Genomic DNA, 19162 nt, shown 5'->3' with positions numbered 1-19162 from the left:
ACACACTATGGGTCCAGCTGATTTTCCACAACACGTCATCTAATGCATGTGGTGCCTGCACCACTGTCTCGCCACATGCCTGTTTCCACACTGAGTTCTGTTCACAGATGAATGTAAGTTCACTAGGGACTGTGTTCTGAATTTGCGAAACAGCCATATCTAGGCAGACAAAAACCCATGTGCCATTCATGAACAGGGTTTTCAGCACCACCTTGGTATTAATGTGTGGGCAGGTATTCTGGACGGTCATGTGATGGGCCATACATCCTTCCACTCAAGCTAACTGATCCTACACACCTGATCTTCCTAAAAAACGTATTGGATCCTTTCTTGGAAGCTGTGTCACTGAATGTCCGTCAGGAAATGTGGTTTCAGCATGATGGTGCACCGTCTCACTTCTCACATATAGTTCGGAGACATGCCAGCGGACGACATGGTGAAAGATGTATAGCCCAAAGTGGTCCAGCTGCATGGTTGCCACGACTGCTGTATTTAACTCCTATGGACTACTTCTTGTAGGGTTGTATGCAGAGTTCAATTTGCGAGACTCCTGTAGATAGAGAAAGATCTGCTGGCTTGAGTTCTGGGCACTGCACTAGAAATTGAAAAGACACCAGGTGGGATGGAGATTGTACACCAGAACATGCTTCTTGGGTACAATGCTTGTAGCAACGTTAGTGGTAGCCACATTGGGCCGATGTTGTAATGCACCAGTAGTGTTCTGTACTACTGGGTTATTTTTTGTTTTGGAATAATGAAACACATAATGTTTAAGTGTTAATACAAAAAAATGTGCTTGAGTGATAAATGGGTGTTTCGTTATGTTTCCTTTCCAATTGTTAGCTAATATTTGTACTGTGTCATCCCTAATTCAATTCCTTAAGCAGAAGTGGATGAGTTAAACACCTGAATTGAGAACATTACAGAATGGAAACGGCACTTTTTTGGAAATGGGTTCCTATTCAAAGTATTATATACTCATTCCTCTCTACAAGTTCTAGAAATTTGTAAAGAGGAATTTCCAAACATCCTATATAGTAATATAGATTTTAAAAATATGTTCATGTACCATATACAGAGTGAGTCACGAAGAATAACTCCGAAAGTATAATAGAAGCTGAGAAGTTTGTGGGACAAAAGTTGCATGGGACAACGGGGGCCGTAATATGACATTGGTTTTTTGTTGCTATGTGGGGTCGCGACAGAGATATGAAGGTCAACTTTGTTTTTTCTATGGGGTGCTATAGTTTGGTACTTATTTTCTGATAGTGGCTATCCAGACGAATCCAATGATGTGTAACAGTAAGGTCTTTGAAGGTCATTGAAGGTCAAAAACGTGGCATGAACGTCCATTTACAGAAGGTGTTGGAAGTGATGACCATTGGTATCAGTGTAATGCTGCAATCTTCTGAATATGGATTGAGTGGTATTCCTTATCACTTCAGCACTTATCGAAACACATGCTCTGACAATTCTCTAATATATATGGTGCAAATAGTAAATATTCGCCAAATACAGTGTATCCATCTTACATGCCATTGACTGTAAACACCATTCGATGGTTTCGCAATACAACACTAATAGGAACGGTAAGACTAGTATCGTCGAATCAAGCGAATGTGAATGATGTATTCCTTCGAAGAACAAGTCGATATGCTTCTCATTTACCGAGAATGCCAACGAAATTCACTGAGAGCGAGAGACTTATACACTGAAATATATCCTCAACATATGCACCCTACATATCATACATTTAAATATTTGTATGATAAATTGAGAACAACTGGATCTTTAATGCATCGGAAACATATCCGGCAAAGGAAAGTTACTAATGAGGAAATGGAAACTGGTACTCTTGAAACTGTGTTTCGAGATCCTTGTGTTAGTTCGTGTCAAATCACAAGGGAATCTGGCATGAGACAGAGTAGTGTTGTTCGTGTTCTGCATCGCCATAAACATCATCCTTACCGTATCAGTCTTCTCCAAGAATTACCTGCTACGGATTGTATGCGTAACACTGAATTCTGCTGATGGGCTCAACTTCAGATACAAAGGGATGACATATTTATTAATTTGATTTGATTTCCTGACAAGGTTACATTCAAAAACCATGGGAATGTTAATTTGCATACCATGCATTATCAGGCAACTGAAAATCCATGTTGGATGCGGCAAAAACTGTGGTTGGTGAATGTATGGTGTGGAATTCTGGAGGACAGAATTATAAGCCCCTATTTTATCGAAGGAAATCTTAATGGTAGGAAGTACACCACATTCCTGCAAGAAACATTAGATCTGTTATTGGAAGAAATACCTTCAGGAATAAGGAATAGAATGTGGTATGAACACGATGGGTTTCCGGCACATTTTTTGCTGATAGCTAGAAATGAGCTGCAGAGACAATCCACAAATCGCTGGATTGGACACGGAGGAGATTTGTCGTGTCTGGCTCGTTTGGCAGACTTGCCACCTCTGGATTTTTTCTCGTGGGGATTGGTAAATGACATTGTTTATAAAGACATTCCAACTAAACCTGAAGATATCAGAAAGATATAAAGCCTATGTCTGTCTGAAGGTTTACTGGAGTATCATGTATAAATTTGAACTAAATCGATCAGTTACTTTTTGAAGTGTTTGGCAACATCGTTAAACAACGACTTATCTTGATATAGTAGTATAGGAAAACAATTTCCTGACAGTCTGCACAAGTTAGTGCCTGCATCGATGGGCAAGAGTCGATTCTATTTGCTGAATATACACTATGTAACCAAAAGTATCCGGACACCCCAAAAACATACGTTTTATTAGGTGCATTGTGCTGCCACCTATTGCCAGGTACTCCATATCAGCGACCTCAGTAGTCATTATAAATCGTGAGAGAGCAGAATGGGGCACTCCGCAGAACTCATGGACTACGAACGTGGTCGGGTGATTGGATGTCACTTTTGTCATAATTTTGTACGCGAGATTTCCACACTCCCTAAACATCCCTAGGTCCGCTGTTTCCGATGTGATAGTGAAGTGGAAACGTGAAGGGACGCGTACAGCACAAAAGCGTACTGGCCGACTTCATCTGTTGACGAACAGAGACCGCCAACAGTTGAAGAGCGTCGTAATGTGTAATAGGCAGACATCTATTCAGACAATGACACAGGAATTCCAAACTGCATCAGGATCCACTGCAAGTACTATGACAGTTACGCTGGAGGTGAGAAACCTTGAATTTCATGGTCGAGCGGCTGATAATGAGCCACACATCACGCCAGTAAATGCCAAACGACGTCTCCCTTGGTGTAAGGAGCGTAAACACTGGATGACTGAACAGTGGAAAAACATTGTGTGGAGTGGTGATTCACAGTACACAATGTGGCGATCCGATGGCAGGGTGTGGGTATGGCGAATGCCCAGTGAACATCTGCCAGCATGTGTAGTGCCCACAATAAAAATCGGAGGCTGTGGTGTTATGGCGTGATCATGTTTTTTTATGGAGGGGCCTTGCACGCCTTGTTGTTTTGCGTGGCACTGTCACAAAACAGGCCTACACTGATGTTTTAAGCATCTTCTTGCTTCCCACTGTTTATGAGCAATTTGGGGATGGCGATTGCATCTTTCAACACAATCGAGCACCTATTCATAATGCACGGCCTGTGGCGGAGTGGTTACACGACAATAAGATATCTGAAATGGACTGGCCTGAACAGAGTCCTGACCTGAATCCTATAGAACACCTTTGGGATGTTTTGCAACGCCGACGTCATGCCAGGCCTCACCGACCGAAATCAATACCTCTCGTCAATGCAGCAATCTGTGAAGAATGGGCTGCGATACCCCAAGAAACCTTCCAGCATCTGATTGAACGTGTGCCTGCGAGAGTGGAAGCTGTCATCGTGGCCAAGGGTGGGCCAACACCATACTGAATTCCAGCATTACCGATGGGGGCGCCACGACCTCGTAAGTCATTGTCAGCCAGGTGCCTAGATACTTTTGATCACATAGTGTACAAGTGATGGAAAAAAGCTGGACAATAATTATCTTACATTTCCCACTTGAAAATAGATGCAAGCATAACCTGGTCACTATGTTACTATCACTGTATACACATACATGACCTAAGTAGATAGTGGTTCAAATATTTTATTTTGTTTTATGATGGAGAAACATATTATTTGTAAAAGAGTAACTAGTGCTTAATCTGTGAAATAAAATGATATGTTTAAAAATATATGGATATCTACTTCTGGGTATGGGCCCCACAGTTTGCTTGTGTTATGAGTCCCATACAACCTTAAACAGGCTCTGTTTATTTCTAATAGCATACTTCTTCTAGCCACAGAGCGTTCCGTATGTCACAATATGACAAAAATTTCAAAACTGATATTGTTCGTTAAGAGGTAACATGTACAAAGTTTCAAACTTTCGACTATGTCATTTGTCTCTTCAAAGAATCCAAATAAGTAAATAAACATAAGCCGCTAAGCAGTAGGCCTAATCAGTACAACTGTCAAACAGTTAGAGGTACAGAAATAGCAAAGGGATTTAACACATATTAAATCATTAGTAGCTTATGGAATAACAAAATTGTCATTGGATTTATCTTAGCTCTTTCACAAGCTGTTGATAATATCTGCCACGGAATTCTCTTAGGCCAAATGTAAACACTAGGTATGGAAAAGAGTGGGACACTGTGGTTCAAATCTTATCTTCAAAATAGAGCATGAGTTTTGGAGCTCTCATCAGTTCATTGTAGTCATAAGGTCAAACTGGTATCTAATGAAAATGAAGTGAAAATATGAGTACCACACGATAGCTCGCTAGGTCCTCTTCTGTTTCACATATTCATAAGTGACATACATCTCGAAGATATAGAAGTTACTACCATGAGTTCACAGATGGCGTCGGTGTAGTAGTATGTGACTGAAAGGAATCTTTGTATACAGCTAACGATTAAGTCCATACATTCATGATTCAATGCGAACAGCTTGACGCTAAATTTCAATAAAGCAAGTTGCATTCAATATGGAAAAAGTAATTCAAGAATAAGATCTGGTTTTGGGGAGTTAAGATTTAGCGAAGTTTGTTGACCTGCTCTTAAATTTGAAATACCATGCTCCTGTAATGAAACTTTTCCAAAGACTCATTTCAGTATCTTTTGATCTGAAAATCATTTCAGAAGTTTGCACTACACAAGGCTGCAGAGTTAGATGCTTTTGAGTACATCCAATCCATTGTAGCTTATCGTGGGTTAAAAAATTGCGGAAGAGCGCAGTTCAATCCCGAGCCGTAATGACCTCTTATTAAATACGTCATATATAGTGTGTACCTTTCATCAAAGATCACTTCCTTAAATTGCCTTCGATATATCCATGCCTGTAGTCCGTGCCATATCCTTAACTTTACGGTGTTGGTTTGTTGCTCATTGGCAATATGGAGGAATTTAAATGTCTCTCTTTCCTGTGAAATAGCATTCAATTTTCCCATTTGTTCTCTGCCTTGAGCTATCTGTTATATCTGAGCTCACTGTAGGAAGTAAACATGTCAGTGGTGTAGAATAACGAAGTTTGTGTTCTTCACCTGTGGAAAAGTATAATGAACAGTTTTGTGTAGTGATTGCCTCGATGAACGACTTTTATAAAGCATCTTTGATATATATCTCAAATAGTGAAGAGCATGAATACATTTTCCTCTACGTGACCATATGTTTTATCTTTGCATATTGCTTTGGAAACCTAGAGATTAACCAATAACATTGTTCTTCCGCCAAATAATCCAGTTGTGACATCTGGACTGTGAGTGTGTTGGAGAAGGTAGGTGTTTCGCATGATGGCTGATACGACGGTGGATGCAACGCGACGGCTCAATGTCAAGAAACAAACGTTGGATGATGCTTATGCGGCACCAGCAAATTTTCTTGAAATCGACGTGATAAATCCTATTACTCATGGTGTTGGGAAGAAAAGATACACTGATTATGAAGTTAGAATGAGAGTAAGTTTCTTTGGAATACCAATACCAATTTCTTACCTGACACTGTATAGTTTTGCTACCAGAATACTGAAGATACTAATTTCGCATCCTTTTTCCTGAACTTCAGACAAATCTGCCTGTCTTCAAAGTGAAGGAATCTAGCGTTCGCCGGAGATACAGCGATTTCGAATGGCTCAGAAATGAACTTGAAAGAGATAGTAAGGTAAGAATCAGCGTTCTTGGTAGCAGTGTACTTTCTGTGCTGTAAAAATCGTTTGATTTGGTGGTTGTCATTATTAACTAATAGTTGCCAAGTGGCATTAAAATACTAGCTTCCTTGCTTCGAGAAGTTTCTGATGAGCAAAACGTGAAGGCTTTGTCAGAATAATAACTTTTACTTAATTTCAGGTTGTAGTACTCTGTAAAATTTTTACTTCTTTACGTGTAACAACGTATTGTTTCCCAAACGATCTGCAGGTCAGATGATATGAATGAAAACTAAGTACCGCCATCGTCGAGAGAGCAAATAAATTTCGTCGGCATTGACAAAATCGGGAAAAGGTTTTTAAGACAAGTAGAACTTTGTTGGGTGGGAGATTCTAAGGTGTAGTTTCAGTCCAAAACATCTCAATTGCTTGCCTTCCCAAGCAAAAATGAAACAAATTGTTCCTCTTACCCGGATTCCTTTCGTTCTGAACTATTTACTATAAATAAGAATTCAAATACAGACCTTACGGTTGACAGCACCTGAGGTGTCTTTCTCAACATGCTTCCTCCCCTCCATTTCTCATTGCAAATTACTTAAAAGAAATTGGTACGGTATGTGTAATATGTCAGACTTGTTGGATTTTGAGTATTATTTTAAAAGGAAGTTCGCGTTTTCGAGTTAAAATACATTCGTATATGTTTGACAGCGATTGATAATGTAGGTTATGTATACACTTAGGGCGTATTTTGCTCATTTTTTTACTTTTATTTTTTTGTGCAATGGTTTGATCTGTTAACTAACAGCTTTAGAGAAGTACTCAACATTTGTCAGGTGCATAAAGGTGTAGGGCAAATAAAGCATTATCGTTTTTTTATGGGTTGAATTTATATTAAGACAGGCATACCAAAGGTTAATTTATTTCGTTGACCCTTAATGAGATTCTTGGCGATTTCCAATGTCAGGAAAACAAATCTTGTAAATTTTCTAAATATGTGATTCTGCTAGTGTTCCTTCCATACATTGTAAGAGAGCATCTGTCATAATGTGGAGAAGTAATACATATGCACATTAATGACAAAGTTCATTACAAAGATTTGATTCTAGAACCATTAAAGGGTTTAAGGTAACTGTGCTAATTATATGAAAGAATCAAGTGTTTACAATGTTTGCTTACACAGATTGCATGTATTATATTGTGAAATTGCCTCTAACCACAACCACCACCACCCAAAAAGGGACATGTCCATTGTATAATACGGGCAAAGTTTTTTAAAATGTATCTTGTTATAAAAATGATGCTTGTGTAAAATAAGACATATAAGTGCTATCACAGCTTCGATTTTTGCAGTCACATTCTTTGGATTTGCCAGTTCACGACCAAAATATCACCTTTCAACCTAAGCTATTCTTCAGGCTACATTGCAAATCCACTAGAGCCGAGATTTGAAGGGGTCCAGTATAACACTTAATTGATTGAATTATTGTACAGAAGATGCAGAAGTCAGATGTTACCTGGAACTCACATTGTGAGAGATATTAACAGTATATGCACCAGTTGGTTATTCTAAGAAATTAGTCATTGGGGTTAGTTGGTTCCTGATAAACCCATTAAGCACCTCTAAAGGTTACTTTTTATTACTCCCAAGTTACTGAAAAGTATAGTCCTGGATGGAAACTTTCTGGTCCAAAGTTAATTTTGGCTTTTGGAAGATAGTCGTTATTAAAGTGGTTCTCTGAATTATGCTGTTGGTTTGAAGGATGTTCCTTACCATAAATTTTAGTAAGGAATAAGTATATAGAGGGGCTGTAATCAGTATATCCAGTTCTTTGAAAGGCCTTTGGCATACTCTCATTTTGATGTGTTTTAAAACTTGTGCTTGCATAATTGTTCATTAATTACCTTTCACCCCCTCCTACCCTCCCTTTCTGTAGATTATCTGCTTGCCAATTAATTCTAATAAGCCTTTGTTCATGTGAAAGTTTCCCAGGTGCTTTATGAATTCAGATTGGTGGCAAAATACAGTGTTGTAGGTATAATGTTTGGGAGGGACAGACTTCACATCCCCATTGGGCCACCAGATTTTGGTTCTGTACACTTTTATTCCTGGAAATGATTGGACAGTTAAATGTTTTAATGGTTTCTTCATCTCCATTTTGTCAGTTTACCTACCAACATGCACCAGTTACTTCCTCTGTACGTATTCTTGTGACTTTAGGACTCGTGAGCTAATTAGTCAGCATAGCCCAGTCTCAACATTGTCCACCCCCGGTAGCTGAATGGTCAGAGTGAAGGATTGTCAATACTCTGGGCCCGGGTTCATTTCCCGGCTGGGTCGGGGAATTTTCTCCGCCCAGGGACTGGGTGTTGTGCTGTCATCATCCTTTCATCCATTAAAATGATTGAAATTTCTTTTGAGTCAAATTTTTTAACCATTTAGGTGGGTGAATTGTGTTTAAGGTACAGCTAAACTGGCTTTTGCTGAAAACGTTCTCAATCTGTTTAAGTTATGTTTACTGAGGACCCCTTCAAACTCTACCATTCACACTTGTCTTGTTGAATTTAGTCTGTCCTTTTGTTCCTCCTCCATATATCCTAACTGTCAAAACATGACAATCTCAATACTCTAAACTACATTTTCATCCAGTTCAACACACTCCAAAATTAATAAACTTCGAAGTTTTAAGGCTTAGTTAAATGATAGGCACATTGAATAAAACTCGACGTACTTATTCTGTTATTTATTGATAAGGTAACTATAAAATTAAATAACTGACACTCTGTAAACAATGGTCTTGCATTCCACTGGAAAGTTTGGGTAGGCTAAGTGAAGGTTGTAAGTTTTAAATTTTCGGCATGATTTCAGGTTCTCATCCAATAAGACTTCAATTACACTTAACAAGGTTCTTGCTAGAGAAAACGGTGTTTGCATGAATATGTAGATGTGAATAAGAAAAGAACAGCAAACACTAGTTTAAGCTGATTTGGTCAGGGATACTATTTTAGATGTCAAAAATCATATTGCCCTTCTCCAGGTATTTCAAACTAGACCTCATCTGCTGTGAAGTAAGTTCATTTTTTCTCTAGTATTTCTGTGCCAGAATAAGAAATTCAAATGTAGTGTTCCAGAATATTTTTGTGTCTTAAATCTAGCAATTACTGGGTGTTCTTTCAAAAGTTCATTAAATTCAGCAGGTACACATGATACTTTACTCATCAATGTATTCTCCTTCACTATTTAAGTCTGCCAACACTGGGGTAACTTTTTGATTCAGTGACTAGAAATGACATGGTTTTGAGATTAATAAATCATTGAGCCATGTTCAGAGTGCATTTTCATTCAGAAAGGAAGTTCCTTGAAGGTTATTAGATAGTGGAGGTGAAAATCTGAGGGTGCAAGATAAAGTGAATAAAGTGGGCACAGAATGAATTCCCAGATCTGTGTAGTGTTTTTGGGTCGGTATATCACAATGCAGGTGGATTTTATTGTGGAGTAGGATCACTTCATGCATGGTCGTTGTTCTTGGTTTGTCTGCAAGACGTCTCATTTCTCAACAATAAATGTTATCAGTGATTGTTACATCTCAGGAAAGCAGTTCATAGTACACTACACTGTTACTGTTCCATCAGATGCATACCATTATCTTTTGTGGATGTGTGCATGTCTCTGTACTGGAAGTTGCTGCTTTGTTTGGGCTTAACCATTCCTTTCTTTCTTTATTTAGCATAATGCCATTTCTCGTCACCAGTGATGTAAGATATGAATTATAGGTGTTGTTCATGAACCAATATTTATAGCGAGCAAGCAGCATATGTCGACCTGCTGATCTTTGTAGTTTTGGCTTAGAGGATGCGGTACCCAAACACCTGTCTTTTTTACCTTCACCATTGCATGCAAATGTCACATGATTATGGACTAATCACAGTTCATCACATTTGCCAGTTCTTGTACACGGAGGTGATACACTGTGGGTTAATGCATTCGAATGATCGTCAAAACCCGAAGGTCTTCCTGAATGTGGAAAGTCACTGATGTCAAAATGATCCTCCCTGAAATGTCATTTTCTTGCTGTGCTCTGTGTAATGGCATTATCCCCATACATGGTACAAATGTTTCACTGCTGTCACCCCTCTATTGAACTCAAACAGAAGAATGTTGGGAATGTTAAGGTTTCTTCACTTGGCACTCCATTTTCTAGTGGCTGCAGCTCCACTCCCTATCTGCAAATGATAAAAATGACAATCCGTAAACTTGAATAGCACCTGTGAACTGCAATTAAAATGACAGTTGATAAATAAACCCATAGCAACAGGAATGCTAGCATCTAAAACAGTGCTGCGAACTAATGCACCAACTTGCAGTTGGGAGTTCTTGATATAGAAAAATGTAAAGGACACGCACATGAGGGGTATTAAAATCCTCGACTGTTTGATTAATGATCTGAAGCATGGAGGTTTACAGAGGCGGCCATTTCCACCTCTCTGCTTTGGCACAAGACAACATAAATGTGGCGGAAATGGCCATTTTAAGTGTCTCCAGTATGGTGCTGATATCACTACATACACACAGCAACAAACTTGAAAATACATGTAAATAAGACAGTAACATCTCCCTCCAAAAATAGTCAAACTAATGGGACAACAGTGGGAAATTGGAGGTTTTAGGGTGGGGACAAGCTAAATATAATAGTGAAAAAAAACACGCCACAATCCCAAAGCACACATTGATGAACAAAAAAATTTACCATGTTCTGCTATACCAACAAAATCTACAGGAATCAGCCACTTACCTTGGCCTATATAGGTCAACCACAGCTGATGATACCAAACACATAAACAAAAAAATTGAGAACTTGCTGAAAAAACTTCAAAAAACTTCAAACCTCATGTCCTGCACTACAAACACTGCCAAAGACTTCACACATCCAACACCAAGGCATAAATGAACACACTGTGTGTGTGTGTGTGTGTGTGTGTGTGTGTGTGTGTGTGAGTACTCTGTAATGACATCACACACTACACCCTTACGTCATGGTTCAAGGCAGATTTAATCCGTTGCTTCCATTGACCCAAACATGACTTTAAACTTGGATTGGTTGAGAAAGATCAGCCAACCACTTGCAAACAAAGGCGTATTGGGACAATTTTAAGTGTCTTCTTCAAAAGGTGTAATAGACCTTCTTGAATCGCATACTAATTAAGTATATGGAATTAAGCCAAACGGCTCTTGTCACAAAGATGTCCATCTTAAGAGCACAAATAATCATAAGCATGGCTTGGGGTGCAACACTGTAGTTGGACAGATGTGCAGATCAAATGCGAAGGCACACTGTGCACTTGAGCTGCACACTTGTAATGTAATACTATGATACTGCAATCCTAAGTCATGGCTTGTGATTATTTGTGCTGTTAACGCTCAAGTGGACCTATGTATAGTGAGACAGTTGCAAATAGCATTGTCTTAAACTGTTGCATTGTTTTAAATTGTGACCCTGTAACTATTCCTTCAATATCGCTCCAGCTAATGCAGTGATAAGGTGTGCTGTCATATGTCCAAGTGAGCAGCAGTAATATAAAATTGAGCTAGGTGGGAAATTTACATTACATACAAGAAAATGACCTGGATTCAGAATTAGCAGTGCAATCCCACAATGTGGCAGTTGTCTAAGAGATAATTAGCAATTAAATACAGTTGGCTAGGATCTGAAACTGCACTGACAGTGAGGTTAACACTCTGGGCTCTCATTCGGGAGGACAATGGTTCAAACCTGTCTTCAGCCAACATGATTTAGGTTTTCTGTGATTTCCCTAAATGGTTTCAGGCAAATGCTGGGATGGTTCCTTTGAAAGGGCACGGCTGGTTTCCTTCCTCATCCCTCCATAATTTGAGCTTGTGCTCTCTGTAATGACCTCATTGTCGATGGAACGTTAAACACTAAATCTCCTCCTGCTCGTCGTGCTGTTTACTGCTTAGTCATTACTATGGGGTAATGTGTATGTGGCAACAGTGTGATATATGAATGTTTATTTTATTATTGTTTAATGGAACAGTGTTGTATACATGGAAGAACCCTGGCGATACTAAAAGGTATCAGATAGATTATATAATGGTAAGACAGAGATTTAGGAACCAGGTTTTAAATTGTAAGACATTTCCAGGGGCAGATGTGGACTCTGACCACAATCTATTGGTTATGACCTGTAGATTAAAACTGAAGAAACTGCAAAAAGGTGGGAATTTAAGGAGATGGGACCTGGATAAACTAAAAGAACCAGAGGTTGTACAGAGATTCAGGGAGAGCATAAGGGAGCAACTGACAGGAATGGGGGAAATAAATACAGTAGAAGAAGAATGGGTAGCTTTGAGGGATGAAGTAGTGAAGGCAGCAGAGGATCAAGTAGGTAAAAAGACGACGGCTAGTAGAAATCCTTGGGTAACAGAAGAAATATTGAATTTAATTGATGAAAGGAGAAAATATAAAAATGCAGTAAGTGAAACAGGCAAAAAGGAATACAAACGTCTCAAAAATGAGAGCGACAGGAAGTGCAAAATGGCTAAGCAGGGATGGCTAGAGGACAAATGTAAGGATGTAGAGGCCTATCTCACTAGGGGTAAGATAGATACCGCCTACAGGAAAATTAAAGAGACCTTTGGAGATAAGAGAACGACTTGTATGAATATCAAGAGCTCAGATGGAAACCCAGTTCTAAGCAAAGAAGGGAAAGCAGAAAGGTGGAAGGAGTATATAGAGGGTCTATACAAGGGCGATGTAATTGAGGAAAATATTATGGAAATGGAAGAGGATGTAGATGAAGATGAAATGGGAGATATGATACTGCGTGAAGAGTTTGACAGAGCACTGAAAGACCTGAGTCGAAACAAAGCCCCCGGAGTAGACAATATTCCATTGGAACAGACGGCCGTGGGAGAGCCAGTCCTGACAAAACTCTACCATCTGGTGAGCAAGATGTATGAAACAGGCGAAATACCCTCAGACTTCAAGAAGAATATAATAATTCCAATCCCAAAGAAAGCAGGTGTTGACAGATGTGAAAATTACCGAACTATCAGCTTAATAAGTCACAGCTGCAAAATACTAACACGAATTCTTTACAGACGAATGGAAAAACTAGTAGAAGCCAACCTCGGGGAAGATCAGTTTGGATTCCGTAGAAACACTGGAACACGTGAGGCAATACTGACCTTACGACTTATCTTAGAAGAAAGATTAAGGAAAGGCAAACCTACGTTTCTAGCATTTGTAGACTTAGAGAAAGCTTTTGACAATGTTGACTGGAATACTCTCTTTCAAATTCTAAAGGTGGCAGGGGTAAAATACAGGGAGCGAAAGGCTATTTACAATTTGTACAGAAACCAGATGGCAGTTATAAGAGTCGAGGGACATGAAAGGGAAGCAGTGGTTGGGAAGGGAGTAAGACAGGGTTGTAGCCTCTCCCCGATGTTGTTCAATCTGTATATTGAGCAAGCAGTAAAGGAAACAAAAGAAAAATTCGGAGTAGGTATTAAAATTCATGGAGAAGAAATAAAAACTTTGAGGTTCGCCGATGACATTGTAATTCTGTCAGAGACAGCAAAGGACTTGGAAGAGCAGTTGAATGGAATGGACAGTGTCTTGAAAGGAGGATATAAGATGAACATCAACAAAAGCAAAACAAGGATAATGGAATGTAGTCTAATTAAGTCGGGTGATGCTGAGGGAATTAGATTAGGAAATGAGGCACTTAAAGTAGTTACGGAGTTTTGCTATTTGGGGAGTAAAATAACTGATGATGGTCGAAGTAGAGAGGATATAAAATGTAGGCTGGCAATGGCAAGGAAAGCGTTTCTGAAGAAGAGAAATTTGTTAACATCCAGTATAGATTTAAGTGTCAGGAAGTCATTTCTGAAAGTATTCGTATGGAGTGTAGCCATGTATGGAAGTGAAACATGGACGATAAATAGTTTGGACAAGAAGAGAATAGAAGCTTTCGAAATGTGGTGCTACAGAAGAATGCTGAAGATTAGATGGGTAGATCACATAACTAATGAGGAAGTATTGAATAGGATTGGGGAGAAGAGAAGTTTGTGGCACAACTTGACCAGAAGAAGGGATCGGTTGGTAGGACATGTTCTGAGGCATCAAGGGATCACCAATTTAGTATTGGAGGGCAGCGTGGAGGGTAAAAATCGTAGAGGGAGACCAAGAGATGAATACACTAAGCAGATTCAGAAGGATGTAGGTTGCAGTAGGTACTGGGAGATGAAAAAGCTTGCACAGGATAGAGTAGCATGGAGAGCTGCATCAAACCAGTCTCAGAACTGAAGACCACAACAACAACAACAATGGAACAGTGATTTAGTGTGTGTAAAGTAACTTTCTTTTGTTTGATTAAAGTAAGATTGAACTGATTTTGCCATACATGTTTACCCTTGTAATGTAGACAGCTATTTTTTACATGTGTACAAAGTATACCATGTGTCTGGTCGTATTATAAAGAGTGCGTCCACTTGAAGGTCAAGGTGGATGTCTCACATGACTAGCTGTTCTTCATTCAATTTACTTAATCAGCATGTGACATAGAAAGGTACATTACACCTTTTGAAGAAGGCAGTTTAAAAATTGAGACCTAGGTAAATTGTTCCAATAAACCTTAATTTGCAAATGGTTGGCTGATTTTATTTTTCAACCTTTCCAAGGTTAAGATTGCCTTGCTAGAGCCAAGTTATCGAGATGCACACTTGAATATTGAAAAATGTTGTTACCATATAAACCTTATTTATATGGCACTGTCTTACTTTCAGATCGTTGTGCCTCCTTTGCCAGGCAAAGCTTGGAAGCGTCAGATGCCATTCAGAGGGGATGATGGTATATTTGAAGAAGATTTTATAGAGGACCGAAGAAAAGGACTGGAAAGCTTTGTAAACAAGTATGTAATTAAAGAAATTAAGTTTTCGTCAAAGTATACATATGCCGTCTGTTTCATTTATAATTTCTTTTGCCAGGATTGCAGGTCATCCACTTGCCCAAAATGAGCGATGCCTTCACATGTTCTTGCAGGAACCAGTTATTGATAAAAACTATGTCCCGGGAAAGATCCGGAATGCGTAATACTTAAATATGTATTTCTGATACTCAACTTTCATTTTCACTTATTGTTTTGTTAATATCAAAATTGTCAACTTTGCCATTCCAAAGTTACAAGCTGTACTGTGCTATCCTGCAGATAGAAGTCAGATGATGTGGTTATAAGTTGTGTGTGTGTGTGTGTGTGTGTGTGTGTGTGTGTGTGTGTGTGTGTGTGTGTGTGTGTGTGTGTGTGTCAAATATTTAACCACCTTCTGTAAAGGTTTTTCATTTTAGAAAAAAAATGTGGGTAAGTTACAGGAAAAGCATTACCATGTGAGATAGTCCTTATGTATATTACTTGTGTGTAATTGTTTATTCAGCCACAGATAATGTGGATAAGAGAATGTAATCCTGAATGAGTGGTTTGAAATTGGGTAAATGCTAGGCTGCTGAATATGAGTATGTGATGCTTACAGCCACTCATGATTCATTGATTTATGTAGTGACTTAGTTTATCCTTAATGGCTTTAATTGTTATTATAAAATTTAAGATTGACTATATAATGTTATGTTGTTCTAAGTATAAATATTTAAAGTTTTTTCCACATGTTTAAAATTGTAAAAGATTGAAATACTATTACTCTCCACACTTTCACTGTCAGTTTGAGAACATTTAAAGACTTAGCTGATCTGTCAAACATCTGAACCATGGGGACAAGTCCAGTGTTAAAATTTAGCTACTGATAGCTAGTATTTCACTGATATATGAATAATTTACAGGATAGTTGACTTACCAACCCTATCTACATTTTTGTTTTTTGGTTCAAAATTTCACAGCAGTTTCACTGTAGTTGTAATGTTTCTTTTGGATGTACAGTAGTTGTAAGTGGTTGCATATTACCATTTCAAGTATCTGTAATCTTGAAATATAGAAATCCTGTGTCTGAAATTTTACTGTTGAGTGTGTTCTCATTTGGCAATAAAACTACGCTTTGTATTTTCAGTCTCATTAGAAGATAAGAATAGAGATATGAGTGTGTGTTGTACATTTTCTTGAATGTATGTGCAAATCCAGCAGGAGTAGTCATGTTCACATGTCACTGTGTAAATTATTGGGATGCATACTATTTTATATTAACATATGTAAAGTTTTTAAATCCACAAGAACATTTATGTATGGTGCCAGTGTTTATACTGGTGATATTGGAGTCTCTTTGCATTTATTTACCATATTTTCCTCCTCAATCCAGTTTCCCTGTTTAGTAAAAACTTATTTAAATTCTACGTTTCAAGGAATTATCATTTGTGTTAATATAATAAATGGAACATGTGGAACAACTACATTACTACTTTCTAATGATCTTTGTGGTATTTGAGAACTGTGAACATAATTTAACTCCAATACATGATTTTTTTAGTGGTATTTTATTCAGATGCCTCTTAGTCCAATCAGTATTTAACTGTATTGGTGTGACATGTTTTTGGCATTGATTGGTCAAGAAAATTGAAATGATGTATAACCTTGTAAGGCATTGAAAAAAAAATCTTAGATCTTAAAGTTGTGGTGCATCACAGGGTGGGCTAGCTTGAGGTTTCAATTTGCATTTTGAATAACTCATTTGATACTGAGGTTGGAAGATGATAAATTGTAACAATGGATATGACAATATAAATTTACTTTCAGGGTGCCACATGAATTTCAGGTTACAGGTGTTTCTGTGGTGTACCCACAAGAGCCTTAAGGTATTGTCGGAAAAGTGACAGCTGATATGATTTGGGACTGCTTGAAAACTTAATAAAAGCTGTTTCAGATATGGCATACAATGAAAGTTGACAGTTGAAAAAGGTGTAGCTACTGTCTGGAATTTATGTATTAAATAAGAGAATTGTAGTTCTAATTACACTGGAAATTTATTTGCAGAATGGTTAGTGCCCACAATGCATCTTGCCTTCTCAGTACTGCAAATTTTTCACAACCGTATGTTTTCTTGGGCCTCACAAGGGTATTAAGTGGTCCATACAGTGAAGTAAATTCCAGTCTGATGGGTTCTAAGTGGTGTTACATTTCACTCTTCTTGTAATAATGAAGCTTTTTGTGGTTATACAATTTAATTTTGACAGAATTCCCTTGAAATGCTGTCAACAAGTCACGTTGTATGCCAAAGAACAATTCTAACAGTTTGTAGGCTTCATAAGTTTTCATGTCAACACATTATAAATAATTTTATGAAAAATGTTGTGTACACTGCAACAAAATAAGAATCGGCCTACATTATCCCATGTTACTGTGGAAGGTAAATTTGGTACAGTACACGTGGATTTGAATTGCTGTATTTGATAAATGCACATTTGTCAGGTCCTTGTAGAAGTAGTTACAGTATTCCCACTGTTTTGAATTAGGCTTTGGTTTCAGTTCTCAATGAATAGTGTAATGCAATATGTCATTGTCAAAACTTTAGTAGAAGTGAGTCACTTCTCAGAGGCCAGGAATGTAATGTACACTGTCTTGGCAGTTTCCATTCCATTATTATATGGTAATAGGGAAAACTAGTTCTAGCAGTCTGGGCATTCACTATAAAACATTAACAAGTGTTGCAGCTAAATCTTCCCAGAGCTATGTAATGGTGTTAAAATATAAATTTCAAAAATAACCCAGTAATGTTGGTTTTAACTGTATAATAGGATATATGGCCACTGATTCTGCCACAACCACTGAAATTCCTTGTTGTAGCTTGGTTTTTATTGGTTTAAGGGTATCTACACTCCTGGAAATTGAAATAACACCGTAAATTCATTGTCCCAGGAAGGGGAAACTTTGACACATTCCTGGGGTCAGATACATCACATGATCACACTGACAGAACCACAGGCACACAGGCAACAGAGCATGCACAATGTCGGCACTAGTACAGTGTATATCCACCTTTCGCAGCAATGCAGGCTGCTATTCTCCCATGGAGACGATCGTAGAGATGCTGGATGTAGTCCTGTGGAACGGCTTGCCATGCCATTTCCACCTGGCGCCTCAGTTGGACCAGCGTTCGTGCTGTACGTGCAGACCGCGAGAGACGACGCTTCATCCAGTCCCAAACATGCTCAATGGGGGACAGATCCGGAGATCTTGCTGGCCAGGGTAGTTGACTTACACCTTCTAGAGCATGTTGGGTGGCACGGGATACATGCGGACGTGCATTGTCCTGTTGGAACAGCAAGTTCCCTGGCCGGTCTAGGAATGGTAGAACGATGGGTTCGATGACGGTTTGGATGTACCGTGCACTATTCAGTGTCCCCTCGACGATCACCAGTGGTGTACGGCCAGTGTAGGAGATCGCTCCCCACACCATGATGCCGGGTGTTGGCCCTGTGTGCCTCGGTCGTATGCAGTCCTGATTGTGGCGCTCACCTGCACGGCGTCAAACACGCATACGACCATCATTGGCACCAAGGCAGAAGCGACTCTCATCGCTGAAGACGACACGTCTCCATTCGTCCCTCCATTCACGCCTGTCGCGACACCACTGGAGGCGGGCTGCACGATGTTGGGGCGTGAGCGGAAGACGGCCTAACGGTGTGCGGGACCGTAGCCCAGCTTCATGGAGACGGTTGTGAATGGTCCTCGCCGATACCCCAGGAGCAACAGTGTCCCTAATTTGCTGAGAAGTGGCGGTGCGGTCCCCTACGGCACTGCGTAGGATCCTACGGTCTCGGCGTGCGTCGCTGCGGTCTGGTCCCAGGTCGACGGGCACGTGCACCTTCAGCCGACCACTGGCGACATCGATGTACTGTGGGGACCTCACGCCCCACGTGTTGAGCAATTCGGCGGTACGTCCACCCGGCCTCCCGCATGCCCACTATACGCCCTCGCTCAGTCCGTCAACTGCACATACGGTTCACGTCCACGCTGTCGCGGCATGCTACCAGTGT

The 19162-nt window shown here is 39.4% G+C and overlaps 1 protein-coding gene across 1 annotated transcript; it reads left to right on the top strand.

Annotated features, from left to right (window-relative positions):
• The first annotated feature begins 5625 nt into the window (after window positions 1-5625).
• LOC124721510 (sorting nexin-12) lies at window positions 5626-16446 on the top strand. The gene is made up of 4 exons (XM_047246527.1): window positions 5626-5985; window positions 6092-6187; window positions 14974-15098; window positions 15175-16446. The coding sequence occupies exons 1-4, from the start codon at window positions 5818-5820 to the stop codon at window positions 15278-15280; spliced, it is 495 nt and encodes a 164-aa protein (XP_047102483.1). The 5' UTR covers window positions 5626-5817; the 3' UTR covers window positions 15281-16446.
• The last annotated feature ends 2716 nt before the right edge of the window (window positions 16447-19162 follow it).

The sequence above is a fragment of the Schistocerca piceifrons genome, chromosome X (assembly GCF_021461385.2).
Source record: "Schistocerca piceifrons isolate TAMUIC-IGC-003096 chromosome X, iqSchPice1.1, whole genome shotgun sequence".
Classification (NCBI taxonomy): Eukaryota; Metazoa; Arthropoda; class Insecta; order Orthoptera; family Acrididae; genus Schistocerca; species Schistocerca piceifrons.
The sequence above is the reverse complement of the archived record's forward strand: the minus strand, read 5'-3'. Positions and strand labels throughout refer to the sequence as shown.